General features: G+C 46.6%; 1 protein-coding gene across 3 annotated transcripts; it reads right to left on the bottom strand.

Moving 5' to 3' along the window:
* Window positions 1-1,752: 1,752 nt before the first annotated feature.
* LOC111945240 (serine/threonine-protein kinase PAK 2-like) lies at window positions 1,753-16,440 on the bottom strand. 3 transcript variants are annotated; one of them, XM_086867785.1, is made up of 15 exons: window positions 16,131-16,440; window positions 15,195-15,232; window positions 14,631-14,753; window positions 11,602-11,736; window positions 10,981-11,325; window positions 10,370-10,534; window positions 9,934-10,048; window positions 8,491-8,554; window positions 7,740-7,788; window positions 6,884-6,996; window positions 6,087-6,204; window positions 5,300-5,399; window positions 4,661-4,857; window positions 2,839-2,976; window positions 1,753-2,045 (listed from the first exon to the last, which is right to left on the bottom strand). In XM_086867785.1, exons 1-15 carry the CDS (start codon window positions 16,204-16,206, stop codon window positions 1,947-1,949), a joined length of 1,875 nt encoding a protein of 624 aa, XP_086723911.1. In that variant the 5' UTR covers window positions 16,207-16,440; the 3' UTR covers window positions 1,753-1,946. The 3 variants fall into 3 exon arrangements, with proteins under 3 accessions (XP_086723911.1, XP_086723914.1, XP_086723913.1); XM_086867788.1 differs by lacking the exon at window positions 14,631-14,753 and having other exon boundaries at window positions 16,131-16,377; XM_086867787.1 differs by lacking the exons at window positions 1,753-2,045; window positions 2,839-2,976 and having other exon boundaries at window positions 4,475-4,857; window positions 16,131-16,391.
* Window positions 16,441-23,741: the final 7,301 nt, after the last annotated feature.

Genomic DNA, 23,741 nt, shown 5'->3' on the forward strand with positions numbered 1-23,741 from the left:
TTTGCTGGGAGATATGGATTAGGAGAAGGGCAAAACAGGCTCAAAACATAAAAGGTATAAAGAAACTTTATTAACAGGACTACAAGAATGAGAAGCATCAGAATAAGACTTCCAGGACTCCTTTCCTCCCCCTGACTAACTTCTTTCCTTTCCAAGCTGACAGCATAAACACAAAACATGGGATGTTAAATCAGTACCAACAATACAATACTCCTCTGTCAGTTCATGAAGGGAGAGAAGATTTCTCTTGCCATGCTACCGAGACTTCTCTACAAGAAACAGTTTCTCGTGGCTTTTCATTTCCACAGATAGCATCTGCCCAGGTTAAGTTCTGCAGTTGTGAAATCCTTCCCATTTTCACAGCCATGGGGTATTATTTTAAGGATGAGTTGTTCAAAGGCAAATGTTCCCTTCATCTGTCTCTGTCATCACCTCTGGGAACAGAGCTTTTCTTCTTCTCTCCCTGGGGCCAAGAGGTCTTCCTCACTCTCATCTCTCTCTCTCTCTCTGTTCAGGCTTCTCATGGGATCACAGCTACTGCAACATCTGCTTGGCTTCTTATCAGTGCGTGCCTCTGTTCACATGCACAGTTTGAATGCTTCATTCCCCCATCCTCTCTCATGAATTGAAGGAGATATTTCTGTGTATCATTTTCTATCTCCATAGCCCTACCAAAAGAATTTTTCAGCCCAACACTGAGACATTTCCTTATTCACCTTCTTTAATTCTTACTTTAATGACCCCAGTGTCTTCATGTTGTCTTCTACGTGTCCCCACTTTGTCCTTTTCTCTTGAGGGGAGAATGGTGGTCTGCAGTTCTCATCTGTGCACTGATAGGGTTAAATGAAAGGCTTAAATCTTGCCAGGTCTGCAGATGGTCGTGGGCAGTGGCTGCAGCAATTATGATGATGATTTCAGGCTGCCCTGGGCCCCTCTCTCTGCCCGGCAGCTGCTGGGAGGGGAGGCTTGGCCTGGAGCCTTCGGTGTGTGCTGGGGAGAGGGTTTAGTGTCAGCGAGATGTCAGCAGCTGTGGCCCAGCCTTGCCTGAGGCTGGGATTCTGCAGCCTCCATCCCTGTCCAGGAGCCACTGGGGTCCGGCCCAGCCTCTCCCAGGAGCACAGGCCGTGGGCGAGCAGGGCCGGCCTCACCAGAGCTCCGTCACCTTCTGGGTCCGGAAGCCAAGAGAGAGATTTCCCAAGCTTTATTTTTTAAAATGTAGATCTCACAGAGGCAGACCTAATTTCTAAATGGTTCAAAATGTTGTCACTTCTCAGCACTAGCCAGCTATTGACCTTTCCCAGGCACAGAAGGAGCTCCCAGCAGCTCCTCTCAGAGAAATCACTTCCGTGGGTGCTTTCTTTCTTCTTCTCCAAATATCAATCAATGTGAAACCACCACAGGGATAAAAATCCAAATGGCAGGAACCCAAATGCTCTGGAGTCACAGCTGAAGGCCTGCATCTGCACAGGATGTTTCAGCTGCTCCGCACCTCTAATGCTTGTACCTGCAAATGCCATTGCCCTTTCTGCCTCAATTAGACATACCACACAGCTGGGCAAAACCCAGCCAGTGAGCCAAATTCCAAAAGCAGTGCACTTTGGAGAGGATGACTGAAGAAGAGCCTTCCCCACTTTCAAAGCACACCAAAGAATCCATGAATATCACTTTGCACCTTGAAGAGACAACTGATAAGTCAGAAGGAAATGCTGAGTTTATTCACAGGGTAAAAAAGAAAGCAATCTTCCAGATGAGTTAAAATTTCAGAAATTTTATTGATTTATACTCCTACTCTATAACCCTACTCTACAATTCTAGTCCACAATGCTACTCTAGAATCCTACTCTACAATCCTAGTTCAGAATCCTACTCTATAACCCTACTCTACAATTCTAGTCTACAATCTGACTCTATAACCCTACTCTACAATCCTAGTCTACAAGCTGACTCTACGCTGGTCCTGATGTTTTCTCCTCCTTCCTCCTCTTCACTGAAATGATCAGCGGCACCAGGCTGGACACAGGCTCAGTTAATGTTACAAGTGGATGCTGCCCAAAAGGGAAAAAAAGAAATCAACAAAATTCAATTAACCATGACTTTCCAAGCTCAATGCTTCACAGCCTCAATCAGGATTCCTCTGGTTCCCAGACAGACCCAGAAAGGGGACCAATGGGGGCATCTGCACCTCCATCTTCACATGCAGGACCTTGCCATCACAGGCAAACCTGGCCCAGAATCCCACTCATCCATTGATTCTTCTTTCTTCATTTTGATGGGACTTTTGCCCTAGCAGGGCTCTAGAAATGGTGCTTTCTCTGCCAGGCTGAGAGAGCTGGAGTTTTTCAACCTGGAGAAGAACAGGCCCCAGGGAGACTTTCTAGCCACTTTCCAAAACTTCAGAGTGGTTTCTGAGGGTGTGCAGGACATCTTTTTGAATAGGTCCAGTGACAACAGGACATGGGCTAATATGTTTAAAGAAAAAGGGGATGGAATCAGAAGAAGTCTAAGGAAGAACTTGTTTCCTTGGACACACAAACAACACTAGCACAGGTTGTCCTAAGAGCTTGTAGGTGCCCTGTCCCTGGAACCATTCCAGGCAGGTGGGAGAGGGCTCTGGACATCCTGATCCCTTTAAAGATGTCCCTGCTCATTGCAGGGCACTTGGACCACATGAGCTTTACAGGTCCCTGCCAGTCCTGCTAGAATTCCTCACCATTTCCATTTGAACAGAAGGAAGATTGGAGGTGAGATGGAGGGGGGCACATCTGATGCCTTGGATTTCAGTGGAGGAGGAGCCCATCCCTCAGACACTGTTTCACCTGCAGCCCCTTGGCATTTTACCTGCAGGAGCTCCTCAGCAGACCAGCGCTGTGCCTCGTCTGTCTGAAGGCAGCAGTTCAGGAAGTCATGCAGCAAAAGCGAGAATAGGTTGGGCTGCCACAGCTTTGGTGTCCCTCTTATGTTTATCAGGAGTTGAGGCTGGAGAAAAAAAAAAAAAAGAGGCTCCACCTGCTTCTTTCCCATCTGCAACTGCTCTCCCAGAGCCCATTGTTCCAGCTCCACTCTGCAGTGGCATTTTTTAACCTGGCAGAGAGGCAGAAATGACTTTCCTATACCAATAAAAAACTTAAACACCGAGGCAGCCCCAGCTTTTCCAACGTCCAGCAGATCTTGCCTTGGCAGCTGATTTTCACTGACTAGTTCTCTGGTTAATGAGAACTCCATCACCAAATGCAGCTTTTGCTTCTCTGAGGATTCACTCCAACTTGTGTGAATAGCTTGACAGGCCATTTGGGAGGGGGAATTTGCTCTAGCTATACTATTTCCAAGGATTATTGCACAAAAGGGATCACTGCCGTGCTTGTTGGTCCCTCAAGCACAGCTTCCATGAAACAAAAATCATCAAGTTTTTGTTTTACTTCTTGAAAGAAATGCAGAAAGCATTTAAAACAGACAGAAATGACAGTGGGGAGAGGCCTAGGAGTCTGCATGAAAACGCCCACCAGTGCTGGTAGCAATGAAATAGATGCTGACCAAGGAGACTTTGATCCTTTTTAAGCCAGAGGAAAACTTCCTTCACTTTTCCCATAGCAGCAGAGATCAAAAAGAAGGTTTTATCCTGTCCCTCTGCAGCTGAGCTCAGCTAGTGGGCATGGCTCACTGTCACTAGCGCTGTGCAGCCCAGGGATGGCCCTGCTCCTGTGCTAAAGGAACAGCAGCGGCGTCAACCGCACCCCTTGGATCCCAGCCCCAGGCACCTGACTGCAGGCTCATCCTCCTGTTCAAGTACCAAGAAACAGCCGGGGCTTTGGCACACAGTTCTAACTGCAGCTGGAGAAAAACACATCCTGAACTTTTCCAGGCCACCCAGACACATGACAGAACAATGTACAGATGACTTGAAAGCCTGAAAGTTTGGAGGTCCCACAGGATTTTGAAAAGATGCTAGAATTTGAACAAAAATGGATGTGCTTTGTTTAACAAAGGAAAAAGCAAGCAGAACTACTTTGATTTTTGTATTTTCTCTTTACTTTTCCTTTTTGTTCTATTATTTTCCTTTCCTTTTTCTTTTCCTTTTCCTGATTTTATTTTTATTTTTAATTTTAAGTTTAGTTTTATATTTTCCTTTTCCTTTCCTTTTTCCTTCTTTCTCTTTCCTTTTCCCTTCCCTTTTCCCTTCCTCTTCCTCCCCCTTTTCCTTATCCTATTCCTTTTTCTTTTTTTCTCGTCCCTTTTCTCTTCTTTTTTGTTTTTTCTTTTCCATTTCCTTTTCTTTATTTTCATTTTTTCTTTTTCTAGAAAATTGAACACAGGAAGGTCCCAACTCCATCTCAAAGGATATTTATCACACTGCTGAACTCTCCACTGAAAAATTCTTCTCCTTCAGAGACAAGCTCCAAGAATTTTCAAAAAGCAAAGGAGAAATGTCACGGAGGCCAGCAGGGCTGCAGGCCAAAATGGCACGTTTCTGAACTGGGTACCTGCCACTTGCCTGCTGATGCAACCAAACCTACAGCAGATGCTGATGTGCTGCAGGGACATTTTTAGAAGGGGACCTTGGTGGAAGTAATGCCAGCAGATGGCAATGGCATTTTGTCCAGTGGCACACAGAACATGGGACAGGTGAGAAAGTCAGCAGGATCAGTGAGTATTTGCACCTTACCGAGACAGGAGTTTCATTCCAGGAAGGAACTTCTCGTTCCACCATTTCGATGCCCACGATTCCAAAAGACCATATGTCCATTTTGGGGCCGTACAGGTGACCCGTCACGACTTCAGGCGCCATCCACCCAGAAGTGCCGGCCACGGAGCTCTGTCTCCTGTGCTCAGGGGTGAGCTGAGCAGAGAGGCCAAAGTCAGCTGTGGAGAAAACAACACACCCTGAAAGGCAGCTCCAATTAGGAAACGAAGCAAAAGAATTGCCCACTCCCAGTCTCAGAATGCACTTTGTCATCTGCTGGAAATCCATTCCTGCTCGATTTCCTCAGGGCTTTAACCAAGGAAATATGGCATTGGCTGCTTCAAAAAATTCCCACCTTTTTTACACTTCCTCCAGCAATGGCCTTTCTTTTTCTGAAGCTTTAGATTGTAGCTCTCTCCCTTTGGATGGGACACAGCAATGCCACTCTTGACTGCTTGTGGTACCTTGTCATACCTCTGTGCACATCACAGCTCTGCCTTCAGCTCACAGCAGGGGCCCCTGCACTGCCAGCAGCACCATTTTTGGGGAGCTGGCAGTCACTGAAAGCAGCCCCACACCCCACATCCCTGGGAGGCTGAACCTGACCAGGAATACACTGACCCAGCTTGACAGAGCCGTCCATTCTGAGAAGGATGTTGCAGCTCTTCACATCTCGATGGATCACATGGTTGGAGTGAAGAAAATCCAGTCCTTGCAGGCACTGAGAGAGAAAACAGAAACAGGGGGGCAAAAATGAGTGATGTGATTTCATCACACAAGCAAGGAAACAGCTGTAAAAATTCCCTTTGCAGGGGAATGGGGAGTAATGGCAGAACACAGTGCCACTGAGAGGAAGAGCCTGCTGCTGCAACAGGAGCAGAGCAGGACCTTTGTCAGGAAAGGCATGGCAGCTTTTGAAACAGCAGCAGCAACTGCTCTTGTAGACTGTCCCCTGCAAACCAGGCAGAGTGACTGCAGCTGCAGTGGGTGTGCTCAGACGCAAACAGCATTTGGGCTGCACTACTATCCTTTTCTGCTGAGACCTAAAAGAAATTAGTCCCTCTTTTTTTCTTTGCTGTTTGTTTCAAATCCTGCCACCAGCACCTTTGCTTTAGAGGTAAGGAATGTAGTGAAGACAGGCAAAAGTTTAGATAGGCAGGGTGGAGAACAGCAAATCCAAACAGAAGCAACAGAACTAGAATACAACAGCAGGAGATAAGAGTACAAGGAGTGAGTAGAGTGAGTGCAGAAGACACTGGCAGGCAGTTCACTTGAAAGGCTCTTGCTTGCCCATAGCATACCAGCAACACAGAAACCAAGCTTGGCACATGAAATCACTCCCATTCTGAGCCCCAGTTTCCCAGACAATCTTGCTCAAGCCCTTGGAAGCACAGGTGGGATCCCTGACCTCACGGCTGACAACTGCAATCTCTCCTTCTGACATTTGAGTCTCACTGATGATATCTCTCAGAGTGCCTCCGTCCATGTACTCCATCACCAGCCAAAGGTGCTTCCCCACAAAGTAACTGAAAGAAGGAAACAAGGGTGTGGAGATGAACATGCATGGCTACGTTGCTGTTTGCAAAAGACAACAGTTGATTCTTGTTTCTGGATGCCTTTGTTACAAGGACAGAATAAAAGGAATAGACATTGCCTCTAGGCTGTGCAGGGTTTGCAGTCTGTGCAGTCTCAAGGAGAATGACACATGTACAAAAAAGGAGATGTCTTAAATGGCCAGCAAGCAAAAAATGCACTTTAGTAACAGTCCAGATAAAAAAGCTGTCACACATGGTATCTCTGGCAATAAGCACCAAGTCTTCCTGGCATGCAGAGCAATGGAAAAAGGGCAGCAATGCAAGGGAAATCCTCTCTCTAGGGTGGTTTTTCAGCACTTCAAAGGTGCTCCTAAAAACTTGAAAAAGTTAAGCCCCAGTCCAATGTGGAAAAAATGAATTTGCAGGGTGTTTTGTTCTTAAGATAAGGCTGATCCAGATTTTTGGACAATTTTCAAACTGCATTTGCCAGGGTAGAATAATGCAGACAAAATGCAAAAATCTCTTCCATCCACTGGAGATAAGGTGAGAAATCATAATTAACCAGTAATTAAGAGTTCTTTTTTCCTGCCAGTATCCAAAGTGGGTTTTTAACTTTGCATGCATGAAGTATGTAAATAAATATTGGTGGGATAAAACAAGAATCCCTCACCTCTCTAAATAGGTCACAATGTTGGGGTTCCTATTCATTTTCATGACCATGAGTTCATAAGCAATTGCTTCCTTCCTGATCCGTCCTTGAACATTGATTTTCTTTATGGCCACCTAAAATGATATTGAAAATTTGTAACTTTGGAAGTTGGCATGGAGCTTCTCACATGGAGTGAGTGATTCTGGAACGGCACAGCCAAGCTGTGCCAAAGCACCTTGTGATTAGACACTGGAGTAATTAGGAAGTGACAATCCAACAGCCCATTGCTCTGCTCCCTTGGGGACAGTTACATGACACCTGACCACTGACACATTGCCTTGTCCACTTGGTAACAAAGGTGTATCAAGTCTCACCCACAAAGCTCTGACCACACCCTCTGCTGCTCTGCCTGCACTTCCAAAGAAGTAATCTGTGCCTTGGTACTCTGTGGATACAGGCAGGCCTTTGGGCTTTTAGGGACACCTTGCAGATCTCTCCCTATGTACAGCTCCCAAGTGGCTAAGAAGCTACCAGTAACATTCAGATGTATTTGCTGTCAGCCAGAAATGAGGATTCAGGACTCTGAAGCTGTAGCCCCAAAGAACAGTGAGATGCTCTAAGTGAGATGCTAAACCTTGGTTTTAGCAATTGAGAGCAAGTGGGCACGTCCTTCTCTGCAAGGAACCACTGCCCTCCTTGCCTTCCTACTGGCAGCTGAGAAGGACAAAGACTGTCCCAAGTGCAATTTGCAGGCTGGCACCAGTCTGTGCTTCTTGTGCCTTTCCTGCACAGCTCTGCCCAAAGCTCCAGGCACAGATGTCACCCGTAGGGAAAGGCCTTGAGAGCAGCAGAGTCTGAAGGGGCTGTTGACATTTACCTCTCCTCCTGTGGCAATGTCAAGTGCTCTAGAAACCTCTCCAAAAGCCCTAGAAACAAAACAGCAGCAAAGAAAGGAGAAGCCATTTAGATCTTGCAGTGAAAGCCACTCCAGACAGGAGATCTCTGCTGTAAATACCTAAAAGGTGCAGGTTGCAGGAGGGGTCTGCCAGAAGGCAGATGATACATTTTCCCCTCATGTGCATGGGCACTGGGCCTGTTCCTGAAGTGCTGGGCTTTCCTGCCTCAGCTCAAAAAGACAGCTTATTCCTTCATCTCGGCTATCAGTTTCTAAACTGGGCAGTTCTAATCCTGAGCATGGAGTATTTCCTTTAGCAAACTCTTGGAAAAAAAAGGTCCCTGAGAAGTGTCATCTGACAGCTATCATAAGGGGGTAGGTTGCTCTTTCAGGTAAGCAGGGTTCTTCTTCTGTCATTCATGTGGCAAAATTCTATGATCTTGAGACATACACAAATGCTAAGGAAATTACCACAGAGCTGTCCCACAATTGAGAGACAAGGAGATCTACCAGGTTCTGTTCCTTGCTGCAGGCAAGACCTTGGTTGGCAGCATGGGGAGGTCATTGGCAATGCCCTCTGAGCACACTTACAAATTCTGGCCAGTATGGAGAGATGGGGCAGACTAACCCTGATGTCTAAACATGTTTGCAGCTTGTCTGACTTCCCACTTGATGGATATTCCACCAGCGAAACACCTGGCCCAAGGCTGTGTAGAAGTATCTGTGGACTCACCCTCTGCCGAGATTTTCCAGTTCAACGTATTTTCGTTTGGGATTTTCCACATTCGCCATTTTCCCTGAGGGAAACAAAATGTAGGATTCTCACTTTCAAGCAGAAATTCCAATTTCCAGGAGATATGAAAGCCCCACTGTCTGGGGCTCTGAACCCTTTGTGGTCAGCTGGGCAGCAACCACAACAACAACAACAAGAGCAAGAGAAACAAGCCAGGCAGTTCTGCAGTCCAAATGGCCAGCAGAGAGACTGGTTTTGTCCAGTCCTTTGAAGACTTCTCTTGTCAGGAAATAAAGCCCAGGGAGATGCATTGCCAGGAGAGGAGGGCATCTTCTCTAGCATGCAGCAGTTTGCCAAAAGAATGAACGCCTTTCCATCTGTAAAGCAGAGCAGCTGATGCTGTAACCCATTCCAAGGGGGCTTTCAGCATCAGCACCCTCACCCTGTATGAGCAGGCTGAGCTCCAAGACGCCCTTGCCCGTGGCCCATAGGAAGAACCCCAGTGCTTCCCTTCACCCTGACAGCGCGGATCAGTGGCTGCCATTGGACTCGGCCTCTCAGCACCACACACGTCCCTCCCACCTTCCCAAGTGGGCACAGCGGGCAAGGGCAGCGAGGACAGCAGTGCTGCTCAGGCGCCGCTGTGACATGCACAGCTGCCCAGAGGAGATGCTGTCCCTCTCGGGAGTCCAGGCCATGCAGAAGCCGGCCCAGACGAGGGGCTGCTGCCTCGGGCCAGCTCGGCTCTGCAGCGGCCGGCCAGGCGGCAGCACCACTCTCCCAGCTAAGGAAGGCTCCAGCCCCTGCAGTCACAGCAGCCCTCAGGGCCAGGGCACACAGCAAGGCTGCCAAAGGCCAAGCATGAGCACTGACAAGCCATGGCCACAAGCCACAGCCAGCCTGAGCCCCTGACAAGCTGCTGCCCCCATTCAGGACACAACGGGATTGGCTTTGGCATCAGACACACCGAGGTGTGGATCAATTTTGTCTCAACAGGTGAAGGTATACACAGATGAAATGGGATCTTTTCTCAGCCCCACCAGGTCTTTATGGGAGGGCGTAACACTGGCAGCTCTTATGGGCAAGAAGCAGATTAAATGGGTTGTGCTGCAGAATCACAGAGGGCTTGATGTGTTTTCCTAGAGACTGATCTGAGCAGGGGTTGGGCCAATGGGTAGAACTCAAGCAACTGCTCCAGCAACAATTCCTGCTTCTTTCTTCAGTAGAAAGGGAAGCCAGGTAAACTTTAACGAGTCCAGGCTGCCCTCAGGGACAGCAGGAACAACATGCAGAGTGCTCTCTCCCTGTCTCGAAGCAGAGCACTTCCTGTGGAGAGACCTAAATGTCCCTGTGACACCAAACTGAGGAGGAACATTTGGTACAGCTATGCTGGCATGTGCACACAATTCACTGTCCCTCAGACAAGAAATAAATTAGATGTACTCAGTAGCTCCGGGAAATCCTCCTGTGGCTGAGCAGCATCTGTGTCAGTGCTGGAGATGAAGAAATTGCACAGGCTCCACTTCTCAGGGAGGGGAACCAAGGCTCCTTGGTAGCTCTGAGAGTAGAAATGAGTTGGTGTCAGAAAAGTGACTGGCAGAGATTACCCCGAGTACCCTTTTCAAATTCAAGCCCGTAAGAAGTTGCTCGTAGCCACATGCCAAGCTCATAAACTGGATTTTTTTGGACACCTGCTTCTGAAACCAAATGGTCAAAACCAGAGGTTGTTTTATTTGAGTTCATGGCCACCTTCATATTCCATTTTCATGGATTTTCTGAAGGATGACTGCAGCAATGACCATTCCATTTCCTCCCAAGGATCCCTTTCCCCCTCCAAAGACTGCAGACACATTTGCAGATCCTTGTCCAAATGTTGTACCTCCTCACAATGAGTCCACTTTTCCTCCATCTTTGACACATTCCCAACCTTCAGCATCTCTGCTTGGGACAGTTGCTGTGCCTCATGTCGACCTTGGGGCTCCTCATCACCAGTCATTTGCTGGAAGCCTTTGCGGGCTGCCAGGTGAGATGTCAACACTCCAACCTCAAGTCAAAGAGAACAAAGCAGTCAGAGACTACAGCTTGTCCCTTTCTGCCAAGGCTCATTGACTGTGAGGAAAGGGAACGAGCAGGAGAGGAGCAGATTCCACAAGGGATACAGACAGCTTGTGGCTTGTGTTCAACATCTATCTGGGTGACTGTGTTCACTTGCAAAAACACCTGAAGAAACAAGGAGAGCAGGAAGAGGCCAGCGGGAATGCATTCAGACGAGTGCTGGCAAAAGGGGAAAGCGGCTTGTGCCACTGTCCAGAGCAGCAGTTGGGATTCAGCACACCAGCAAGTTTCCTTCAAAGCAGCTGGGATAGACACTACAGCAGGATGGCACTGAGAGGCATCACCCCAGCTCCCTGCTGCTCTGCAGAGGAAAGGCAAGAAGGGCACAAACCACCAGACTGCAGTGACTGCAGTGCCTATCGCTGTTTCACTCACTTGTTTAAGTAGAAAATTCTTCTCCCGAATCAGGTGATTGATTTCCTCTTCCACCATCTTCATTTCTTCCTCCAGCCTCTTCTCCCTTTCCTTGATCCTAGCCCGAATATCCTGCATCTCTGCCTGGAGATTTTCCTTGCTGTCCTCTAAAACACATGAGAGAGACAGCTTGATGAGTGGAGTGGCTGCCACTCTATCACTCACCTTGTTTTGTTGATCTCTTCTCTGCCGATAGAGTGTCATCTCCTCTTGAATGTTCCTCATGTCTTCCTGGTGCCTCCTATTCACTGCCACCATGGCACTCTGAGCTTCAGGCAGCTCTGCTTGTGACTCTGCCTTGATGCTCTGTACACACAAATGGAGAACAAGTGACTGGGAGCTGCCATCAGGCCAGCTTTTCCCTCTTTCAGCCTCAAAATCACACTCATTTAGTCGCTTCTTCCTGCCTACTTGACCATCTCTGCATCCACTGTAACCCTCCTGTCACAGTGCTGATCTCTGCAGATTACAAGGCTCTGTGCTTTCAGTGCCTCTGGGACTCCTGGCCTCCTCAGTCCCAAGAGCTGTGTTTTATGCCCCTCTTCCTGCCCTGCACTCTGTCACCTGCTGAGTCAGGCTTACCTGGCCATTCTCCAGTGGCTCTTCCACCTGCTGCCCAAGCTGCTCTTCCTGCTCTCGGGCTGGCAACAGCTCTCCCTCAGTCTGGCATGGCATCTCTGATAAATCAATCTGCTCCTGCTCTTTCTCCAGAACAACCTGCACAGAAAGCAAGAGAACATGGCCTTCAACTCCCCACACAACATTTGTGGGCCAAGACTCAAAAACTGATGGGCTCACACGTTCCCAAATCACTGTGCTGCTGCTCTCCTGGCTTGTTCTCTGCCCATGGGGAGACACAGATTCCAAAGTGACACTGGCAGTACAATCAGGGTCCAGCTGGGTCTGAATCCCCAACAGACTCTTGCGCAGCTGACAGGAAATGTGTGCCATTTCTCAAGGGTCTGCTGAGGGCCTCCCTCCCCTTCTGCTCTGTCCTCTTTGTCTTTCCATAGTCACTCACACTCAGCCCTGTCCCACAGCTCCATCCTGGCTCTGCAGGTGGCTTCCTGTGTGATTTCATCCCTTGTGAGAGACACTTGTGGAGTTCATGTTCTCTTCAGGCCTGCACCACCATTCCTGCCTTTCTGACTCTTGTTAGAAATCCTGCTCATTCAGGAGATAAGGATGTGTGCAATCTGATCTTCTGATAGAGGTCAGAGAGCCCCTATGGCCACCTGAGTATATGGGAGAGGACCAAGGTGTTTATCCTCCTCTTTCGTCAGCTGAGAATTCTGAGCGGCACTAACAGAGATCCTCCAAAGGCCCCATCAACAAATGAATTGACACACCCCTAGGGGTGCCAATGAAGGAAACCATGTGTCATGTAATCCATGTAATGACCAAAGTCTCCAACTCCACCTAGAGCTTGAGATTGTTCCACTCCCTTAGGACATGCAGCAATTTGTTGCATAAAAAGAAGGTTTCACAGCAGAAGAGAGTGGAGGAGGAAACGAGCTGTGAGGGAAAAAAACAACTATCTCTGCAGAAGGAATCATCTCTGCCTCCTCTGGATCAGTCAATGGAACCTGTCTCTCCTCCTCTCTTCAAAGTGATGCCTTTCAATTGGCCTTTATACCACCAGCTGCTTTGGAGCAGAGATGGGAAAATTCAAATGGAATATTTGATATCTATCAAATAGATGATAGATAGATGGATAGATAGATAGATAGATAGATAGATAGATAGATAGGCAGCTAGATCTCACTATTATAAACTCTCTTACTATATTTTCTATCCCTACACACATCAACACTTGGTAGCCAGTGCCCCCATCAGCAGCAGTGCTGAACTTGCTCTCCGGTTGCTTCAATAAATCACACTCTTGGGGAATCTGGATTGTGTTGGTGCTTTGCTGTCAGACGCAGAGCACTGCTCTGGGAACTGCAGTCTTTGTGCATCTGTGCTCAGACAAGTTCTTCTCTTGGACTCAAGCACACTGGTGGTGCTGAAGTGGCTGCAATCAGAAATGAAGCCCAGCCCCTCCCAGCCTCTCTGATCTCTCAGCACCAGCTGGAATGCAAGGCCATTGATTTCCTGCTCAATTCCCAAACACAGCACCTATTGATCAACCATGGACTGCCAAAAGGCATGGGCACTGCTCACCTGAAAGTGATGTGCAAACCCTGCTGTCTGGCCTGACACCAGAACAGCTCCTTCTGCCCCAACATCCCCACCCCAAACAATGTGTTCTCCTGCAAAAATACTGCATTTTCCAGAACTGCCATCTTCCAAATTCAAATTCTAACAGAGTCTCTTCCAGTGCTGCAAGTGGGCAGGAAGGGTTGAGCCAAAGCACCTTTAATGGCTGCAGAATGAGAAACTACACAGAGTCCTTTTTACAATCAAACCAATAGACAAATAAACAAAGCTAAAGATGAAATTGTCACCCATTCCAGGGTCTAATCTTCTTGGCTGCAGGGAGGGGATGTTTTGCAGGAAAGTGGCCCAAGTGGGGAGCACTGTTATGTTGGGATTGATGGAAGTCTGCTTGAAGCAGACTTGAAGCACCACGGCACTGCCCAGCACAGGGGGACGCTCACTGCCCTGCTCCTGCTGCCCCACTCTTGCTGACACATGGCCAGCATGCCCCAGGCCTTCTTGGCCACCTGGGCCCAAGCTAGCTCACGTTCAGCTGCTGTTGAGCGACACCCCTGGGTGCTTTGTCCCAGGCAGCTGCTCAGGCACCAAGTTGCACATTTGACTTCAAAGACACCATCCAGAATTTGGAGATGCCTTTCTTGTTCTTAGCAACACAAGACAGCACTCAAGGACTTGTGGCTTTATCCCAGCCTCCAGGCTCCAGGGGAGTTTTCAAAGCTGCAGACTTCAGAAAGAAAAGTCTCAACAGACATATGGAGTCTCTGGTTTTGCCTCAGAAGAAGGATTCAGGACAGTGCAATTTGTGTCTTCTGGCACAAGAGAAGAGTGGCCCCACATGGATTCATGGACAACAAAATCATCTCTTTGCAGCTTATCAAAAGCCAGAAGAAATGTGGGCTCAGAGCACCTGTCAGCTCTGCTACTGACTGCTCTGCCTGAAGAGGCAAAACAGAAACCCAGCAACAAAGGCACCAAAATCCCTGATTTCAGTCAGAAATTTCACATCCCCAACGTGTCTCTGAAATACTCCCAGGTAAGCACACTCAATAAGCTCATGGGGACAAACCACCCCAAAGCGCCTGTGTGGTCAGATCCACATCTTTTGTGCCTGCAGCTACTTGGCCAGTCTGTAGGGCACAGGACTCTCCAGACCACAGTGTCCTCTCCAGAATGTGACATGGCTGAGCAGAGTGTCTTTGAAATGCTCCCTTCTCTGGGCACAGGGAGCCTTCATGCTTCAGGCTGGCCCCTCTCAGAATCCCAGCAATTGGGGGCCTAAACATGACAGATCAAAAGTCATTTTTCAGCTGCCATTGGCTGGGGTGACTTGCTAGGTGCTGGCACGACTCCTGCACTCAGCAGCCTCAGCTACCAACAGCAAGTGCTGGCTGCTCAGGAACTTGCAGCTCTGCCTTGCACTAAAGACAACACCAGCCAGAAGTGGCACTTACAGTCTCTGAATGTTCAGGCTGGGCTGTGACCAGTGCTGGAGGCTCGTGGTCATTTTGCTCCTCTTTGGCCTCTTCTCCAGGAGCAGAGGGAGCCAGAGAAGAGTCTGCTGTTGGTTCTGGGCTCTGTGCACAGATAGTAGTGTTAGGGACAGGCAGCTACCTATCATTTATAACCTTACTTCTATTCTGCTCTATTTCTACAACCAGCTCGACTAAAGACAATCACCCACTTTGATAGCAATGGGATTCTAAGTCACTCCAACTAAATGAAAATGGCTTAATTCAACTGGACTGCAAATTGTCTGAATTAGATCTCCCACCCTGGCTACTATCAAGAAGCAGTGTTCTCTCTGCAAAACTGGTCTTCTGGTTCTTTGAAAGCACTGCAGTGGAAGATGAGGAAATAGGCAGCAATGCCTTTGCTATCACTGCTGCAGACATGGAAATGGATTTCCTTTCAGCCTACTCAGCTGGCCACCTACACTCTACTGCCACAGGCCAAGCTCCCAGCTTGCTCCACAATTCTCCAACAACAGGAATATCAAAGGTTCCTTTCTCACTCACCTCAGGATCGGCACCTCTGAACACACGCCTCAGGTGACCTGCAGTGAGCAAGGGAAAATGAACGCAATGGGGTGAGAAAACTGCCTGGGCTGCTGAATCCCATAGAATAAGTGAACCCAAACAGAGGGTATTTTCCTCTGACAGCATCCCTCAGGGTGCATAATTCTTTCCAACATGCAGAAAGGGAACTGGGCACTATTCTTGCTTGTGCCTACACTTTGGCCTCTTTTGCCAGTAAGTGAACACAAAGTTGATCAAGAACATGCAAAGTGTTCTTTAACAGTCAATGCTCGAGTCTTGTCCAACAGATAAAGTAGCTTTTGCTCTTTTCCCTTTCAAGTACTTTTTAAAAAGATAAGTTGCATGCAGTAATTCTCATTAACTTGCTGAAAACATTGGCCCAGAAAATCTTCCCCCAAATCCCCCTGAGCTGTGGCAGTTCTATTGTGCAGCACAGCAACAGCAGCTCCAGCGCTCAGGAGCACACACTCACTGCTTTGGAATTTGCACTTCATTGCAAAGGCTATTGCTATTCTAGAACTCAGAAAAGGGTGAACTTAATCAAATCCTTTCATGACAAAACTAAGAACAAAAGAAGCTTTCCCTCAATTATGGGGAGAACCACAAAGTCTTAAGAAGGCCTTCTGAGAAGGTCTCTGCATTTTCAAAGCTATCCTGCTTGAGCCAGCAAACTGAGGAAAGGACAGACTCTGCTGCCACAGACTCTCCTGTGCAGGGAATGGAACCCTTGCAAATGCTGCCTGCAGACCCCTGGCTACAGGCATCCCATTTTTGCTAAACTTGTTGACAGGAGCTCTAGCAAAGCAGTGGCATCCTAATGGTCCTTCTGTTTCAAAATCAATCCAGGCACTAAGAAAAAGCAGGAAGACCTACAAAATCCAGGTTAGGTTACACCCAGGGAAAACCTCTACTTACATGCCAGGCTTGTCAGGTAATAGCCGGAATAAAAAAAGCCGTAAACAGTGCAAACTGCAGCAGCGAGTGGCTCCATCACTGGAGCACTGCTGTGCCAGTTTGCAGACACTGCTCCAACTCAAGAAGAACAAGGCTCCTGCCAGTGTGCAGCTGCCCACTGACAAACGCCTCAAGCAGGAGGATGCTCCTGCACTGAGCAAGCCCAAGAGCTGCTCTGACACTGAGGCCTTCCGTGCACCAAGGCAACATTCTGATGTCTCCATGACAATGTGGCAACCATGTCCTGACATCACAAAGCAAGTGTTCTGCCTTGGAATTTATGCAAATTTATGCAAAGGAACCCAACCTCCCCTACAGCAAACACCAAATAGCCTGGGAAGTTCTCCTCTGTCACAAAGCTGCACAAAGTCCCCTGGTGAAACAAACCCTGTTGTTCAAGGGATCCAAGAGTAAAAGCAAGAGTGGCCCAAGCACCTACAGCCTGTTCCCCAACTGAGCACTCACATGGGACCAAAGACAAGGCAACCAGACCAAGAGAATGGCCCAAAGCATTGCACAGAACCAGGAAAGAAAGCACTGTTGCCATAACAGCTGAAATAATTCTTAACAAATCTCTCCACATATTTCCATATTTATTGGACATGCCCAGGGCTCCTCTGTACATATATCTCTGCCTTTATTCCCATTTGGAAGCAGTCAGACTGGCAGGATCTGCCCAGCAGCAGCAGCAGCTGCTCCAAGCTGGGAACATGAGTGGCAGTGCTGATTTCCCGAGGCTTCTGTCCCCCAGGTGAAGCCAAGGCAGGAGCAGGTTGAAAAGTGCTGGCGCTGCTGCTGCTGCTGCTGCTCAGTGCCAGAGAGCTCTGGCTGGGCAGGGCATGGTGCCCACTGTGCTGTGGGCTTTTTCTCCTGCCAGATCTGGACACACCTGGGAACAAGTGATAATGACTTCTGGGAAAAAGCAAGGGGTTTTTTGGGAGCTGCATTACTCTGCACACACTTGGGCCACCTGCAGTACAGAGCTTTGGCCTTCAAAAAAGGTAAACCAGAGAGAAACAGCTGGAAAATGTTTAATTTTTACCATTTTCATTTTCTGACAGATTTAAATCACAAATCAGAATTTATTGACATGAGAGTAGGGGTATCCTGAGGCTCTCTGCTAGTCATTGTCATAGGTTCAGTGCCAGGGTCTTCATTTCTTCATGCAGGAACAGGAATAACACAGCACCAATAGGAGGATCAGATCATTTGTTTTTTCTCTAAGCTTGGTTACTTTTATACTGTATACAGATCTACTCATACAAGTATCTCCTGTAGAACTGGCTGCACACATCCTTGTAAGCATTTGTATTGGATAATTACATTTGTGTATATGGGACCACAACTTGTGTGTTCAACTTTTCTATCTCTCATCTCCTTTGGCTCTTCCTTTGTGTTCTTTTGCTGACCACGACTGTTCCTCCCCTGTCTGATAACCTTGCCCACCTTCTTAACTCTTTCTCTTCATGGTCAAATTTGTTCTAATGCAGCTCGGGGTCCTACATCTCCCCTTCTTTTCTTTAAAATTGGAGGAACTAAATGCTGCAACATTTGTTGAAGGCATTGTAACAAACAAGGAAGAAGCAGCAGAAAGCTTAGAAATACAATCAGTAACATTATTGCCCTCTTGACCAAGGTCTGCCACCAACCCCTTAAACCCAAACTAGCAAGAAAAAGGATCATGTCATTCTCTGATATACTTCATGTTTTCACGTAGTCCTGCCATTTGTTTATCAATATTTTGGGAGTGCTCAGATAAGTTAAAACAACACATTCCTTCAAAATCTTCACACCCATGTCCATGTTCTAATAACAAAAAATCTACAGCTGCAAGATTCTGCATGGGTGGCATGCCTAATACTATCAACATCAGTCAGCAACTCACTCAACACTTTCTTAGTCAAATGCAACTGTTTGTCTCCCCAACAGGCAAGATGAGCTTTATTTTTCACATTCGTGGCAGCCATTCCATCTGGTAAATGGAAAGATGTTGCAATGACAGTCACCACTGATGGTAATTGCACATTAGCATTACAAGTCTCATCAAAATTCAAATGGATCGATGTGATCTTTGATGATGACTTTGACTGGCATTCAATAAATTCCTCATGTGGGGGGCAAATAATTTTAGTGGACCAAGAGAGCATGGTCCACCAACAGGTCATCTTGGAATACCAAGCTGTAGAGGAATGGCTAGAGAGAAAAGGTCATATTCCCATGCAGCAGTTAGCTGGGAAAGAGTTAGACAATGGAGTACAGTTGGTGTGAGATGTTGCAAAAGTCAGGAAGGCCTTGTTAACTGAGAACAGGATGCTGTGATCAGAAGAATGTGAATTCAGCATAGCTGAGCGATCACAGGAATGTAGAATTAGGTGGAGTTGACCTTAAATGAAATAACCAATAATGAGCTTGCTTTTGCACTATGTATGAGCCTAATTATTGGTGCTATATAAGTGGTTTTGGAGTTACCAATAAATGAGACTTGCTGATCATTCATATTGAGTGCTGCATTTTCTCCCGCCAAACTCGTCAACACTGAGGTTTGCTTTTTTGGTTCCAGCTATCACTAGAGGAGAACCATTGCAAAGATATCACTGGAAATCTTTGCCTCAAGCAATGATGAATAATTCCAATTCCAATAATGCCAATATTTCGTTGCACAAGCTCTGTCTCCAGCTCGACAGAAGCGCCCACAATCTATGATTTTACACTACATGGACAATTTGCTTATTGCAGCACCAACACAAGCAGAAATGGAACAAACTCATGACAGTGTTGTTACTGAAATTCAAAAGGCCGGACTGGAAATTTCTACATCCAAAATTCAAGAAGTTCTGGCCTGGAAATATCTGGGTGTGAGAATGCCTGAACAAGCAATTCCTCTACAGGAAATACAACTCTGGACCAGTGTCAACACCTTGCAAGATTTACAACAGCTTCTGGGGGAAATTAATTGGGTCAGACGTATTTTGGGAATTACCAACGATGAACTTGCCCCACTCTTTGACTTATTAAGAGGAGATTGTAGTATCAAATCTCCTAGGGCTCTAACACCTGAAGCTCAAGTAGCCCTTGGAAAGGTCACAGAGGCTTTCCAAAGAAGACAAGCCCACTGATGTGCTCCAGAAAATCCCTTTTTTCTTGCAGTTTTGGGAGAAAAACTGCAACTTTATGGTCTCATTTTTCAATGGGATGCTTCTGAAAGAGATCCTTTGTTAATAATGGATGGGTTTTTCTTCTTTATAGGTCCCCAAAGACAATTTTTACAACTATGGAGATGACAGCACAAATTATAATTAGAGCCAGAACAAGGTTGTTCACCTTAGCAGGCCAAGATTTTGCAGTTATTTGTTTACCTTTGAAAAAAGATTACCTTGATTGGGCATTGCAAAATTCAGATGATTTGCAAAATGCATTGTTGAATTTTTCAGAATAGAATGTTTGTTCTATTCATTACCCAGCTCATAAATGGTTGCAAGCAAAATTGAGTTTTAGAGAAAAACCCATGTTAAGCGAAGAACCTTTAAGTGCTGTAACTCTCTTCACTGATGGATCAGGGAAAACACACAAATCAGTGATAGTACGGCTAAATCAAACAACTAAAACATGGGAATTGCACATACAAAGAGTGAAGGGATCTCCTCAAATTATTGAATTAGCTGCTGTAGTCAGGGCCTTTCATCTTTTCCAGAACCTTTGAATTTAATTACAGATTGTGCTTATGTTGGTAATGTAGTTAAAAGAGTAGAAGGATCAGTTCTAAAAGACTTTGGAAATTATACCTTGTATTGTTGGCTTTCAAGCTTTGATGCAATTTCACAATACAGAACTAATCCATATTTTGCCTCTCACATTAGGGCTCATTCTTCACTTCTGGGATTTTTAGCAGAAGGAAGTGCAAGAGCGGATAAGTTGACAATGGTTGTTGTAATGCTTTGCCAAACATTTTTGAACAAGCAAAACTAAGTGATGCCTTCTTCCACCAAAATGCAAAAGCACTTGTGCGGAGGTTTCACATTTCTAAAAGTCAAGCTAAAGCCATCATTAGTACTTGCTCTGACTGTCAGCTTGTGCAGTCCTCTGCTTCTACAGGAGCTATCAACCCATGGGGTTTGCAAGGCCTGCAGTTATGACAGATGGACATCACTAATTACCCTTCCTTTGAGAAATGTAAAAATATTCACATATCAGTTGACACCTTTTCAGGTGCAGGTTTTGCTTCTGTTCACACAGGAGAGACAGCCAATCATGCCTGTCAACACTTTTTGCAGTCATTTGCTTCACTAGGACCACCCCAAGAAGTAAAACCAGGCAATGGCCCTGCATATACAGCCCAAAAATTGGCCACATTTTTGATGGACTGTCGCTGTATGACACACAATGACTCACACAGACACAGCTCCCGTATGATAGGGGAAAAAATGGTTTTATTCTTACAACTTCAGTATTTATAGATTCTCGGCAATGACCAGGGATTGGAGAGTTAGGTTACCACCTTTCCAATCACACTGGCTGTGCGAGACGTCCATCAAAAGACATGTATCAGAAAGAATGTATATCTATCTAAGTTTACAGTCACTGTCCTGGGAAAGTTCTTAGAAATTACGTAAACAAGGTGGAAAAGTTGAGTTTTCAAGGCAACAATGGACTGGGGTGTTTGCCACTCTTTTGGAAATCCCTACTCCTCTACAAGTCAAGCAATTATTGAAAGGACATATCGCACCCTAGAATGCATTCTAGATCAAAAGAAGCGGGGAGTAGAGGCGACACCTCTGATGAGATTGAGCAAAGCTTTATATGTTTTTAATTTCTGGGACAGATCTTTGACAGAACCCGATCCACTAGCTTTTAGGCATTTTTCAAATAACACACAAGCAAAATGAAAAGAAAATCCCCCTGTTTTAATTAGAAACTCTGAGACAGGACAAATTTAAGGCCCTTTTTGACTAATAACTTGGGGCAAAGGCTATGCTTGTGTCTCCACGGGTGCCAGACCTAAGTGGGGTCTAGCAAAGAATGTCAAACAGTATCGCACATGACAATGTGCTGATGAGTCCAAGAGCAGAGAAATAGGCACGTCGACGTGAGCCAAACGGAGAGCCTATGAGTCCCAGCTGGCATCCCTTGTTCACCTGTGGAACCTATGAACCCTGATTTTTATGTCGTTGTGAAAAATGTGTAAATTGTTGATTTCATAAAGCTCTTTAGGCAAAAGTGTGGTATTTTCCTGTTATAGAGAGTATATTCCCCCATCAAATTTGCAAAGGTAAAATTGACCCTTCTTTTTTTGTTATAGTCTCTAAATGAATTAAGATACATGGAAAAGTCTTTTGCCAAAAAATAGCTGACGAAAAGCGTGCAGCGAAATTGGTTACTGTGTTGGTACTTGCTGATCTTGCTTGTTCTGTGCAGTGCAGAATTGCCTGTAGAACAAACAAAACCAAATGTCTGGGTTGCCTTAACCATCCAAGTATAGACAGAGATGAAGGTTTTGAATTAAGACCCTGGAAGGGATCAGACTTACTTGAATAAGAAATGACAATTGCTACCACATTTGACTTACATCCTAGGAATAGACCCGATCTTTTACAGCATTAAAATTGCTGTAGTTTAAAATAACAACACTCAAAGTAAGCAAGAGTAGTGCTTTAAGTAAGTAAAGAGAAATATATTAAGTACCTAAAGACTTTAAGTTTTGCAGTAGAGCTGTGTAACACAAGGTAGTCAATAAGCGACAAAGTTAAGCAAGTTTCTTTGTGCTTGTATCAAGAGTAAATGCAAGAAGGCTTTCAGAAGCTGTGAAAAAGGGCCTCAGAAAACAAAAAGCTGAGAACTTAGAGCTAGCTGCAGCTGCAAGGCCTGAAAGGGAGGAAGATACAATAATACGACATGCAAGGACATAAAACAAGAGTTGAGTCTTTAGGCTTGGCCTTAGACCTTAAGACTGCAAAAAATATGCTTACCAAGATAGTAGCAAGTTTTAAGTCTAATAACAGTATTGAGTATTGTTAATAGAAAGCAAACAAGCAAGCATTGTTTGAAGAAGACGTATGTATGTTTCGAGTGATTGGATAAAAGAATTGTCGGTAAGATTTAGCAATATGCTATTGGCTGAAAACCTCATAAAATGTTCTATAAAAAAGAGATTTTGAAGCTGCTTATGGTAGAGGTGATCTTGTGCCATCTCCTGTATCTATAGGTGAGACTGATGTCCGAAATAAAAGCTTATGACGTGTCACCTGGCAGTCCCATCCTACTAGTGAGAAAATTAACCTCCGATGTTACAAAGCCTGTTGGCCCCTCTGTCATTTGGCTTTTGTTAAGATGCTGCTGGGTGATGTCCATGAAGCTGTGGGGGGCCATACTTGTCCCATGAGGCCAAAGAAACAAACTGCGTGGTTCTGAACACTTCTTCAGAGGCTAAAAGCAGAATCAGCAAGCTTCTGTGGATACATTTTGTGGTGATGAGTGCAGCTTTGAAAACTGCTTTGAAGCCTCGAATGTGGGGTGACTCTGCAAGTCTCTTTTTGTGCTGTCTTGAGTTGCTGAGAACAGGAAAGGCATCTCCAAATTCCGGATGCTGTCTTTGAAGTCAAATGTGCAACGTGGTGCCCGGGTGGCTGCCTGGGCCCAAAGCACCCAGGGGTGTTGCTCAACAGCAGCTGAACGTGAGCCAGCTTGGGCCCAGGTGGCCAAGAAGGCCTGGGGCATGCTGGCCATGTGTGAGCAATAGTGGGGTGGCAGGAGCAGGGCAGTGAGCGTCCCCCTGTACTGGGCAGCACTGCGGCCGCAGCTGGAGTGCTGTGTCCAGTCCTGGGCCCCTGTGATCAGAAAGTCATTGAGGGGCTGGAGTGTGTCCAGAGAAGGACAAGGGCACTGGGGAAGGCTGTGGATGACTGTGGTAGTTTGATTTTAATAGTTATTTGGGGAAAGACGTAAGGAACACAGGTGAAAAGTGATTTCTTTGTGAGAAGGTGCTGGGCACTTCCTTTGTGCCTAAAAGAAGCCAATAGTGATCAAGTTGTGAGAAGTGACAACATTTTACAACAGCACTGAAAAATTCAATCTGCCCCTGGGAATGCACCAGTGTACAATGCACGAGCCTGGGAACTGACCCTTTTGCTTCCGGACCCAGGAGGTAGCAGAGCTGTGATGAGGCCGGCCCTGCTCGCCCACGGCCTGTGCGGCCTGGGGGAGGCCGGGCCGGACGCCAGCGGCTCTCAGGTGAGAAATGGAGGCAGCAGGAGCCCGGCCCCAGGCTGGGCCTGGCCACGGCTGCTGACATCTTGCCGACGCTGAGTCCTGCGTGGCGCTTGACAGCTCCAGGCCGAGCTTACTTCCCCTGCCAGGGCAGAGAGGTGCCCCGAGTGGCCTGACATCCAGCACCATGCCTGCTGCGGCTACTAGATAAAAAATGGAACCCTGTCAGATAGGCAGATGAGACCTCCAGACCTTGTTCTTCTCTGCAGGGAGAGAAAAGGACAGTGACAACATGGGGAAAAGCAACCTGAAAACTTTGAAGTCAATAAAAGAATGAGTCAAAGCTGAAATCAAAGAGGGATGAGAAAATGG

The sequence above is a fragment of the Cyanistes caeruleus genome, chromosome Z (assembly GCF_971803275.1).
Source record: "Cyanistes caeruleus chromosome Z, bCyaCae1.hap1.1, whole genome shotgun sequence".
In the NCBI taxonomy this organism is placed as follows: Eukaryota; Metazoa; Chordata; class Aves; order Passeriformes; family Paridae; genus Cyanistes; species Cyanistes caeruleus.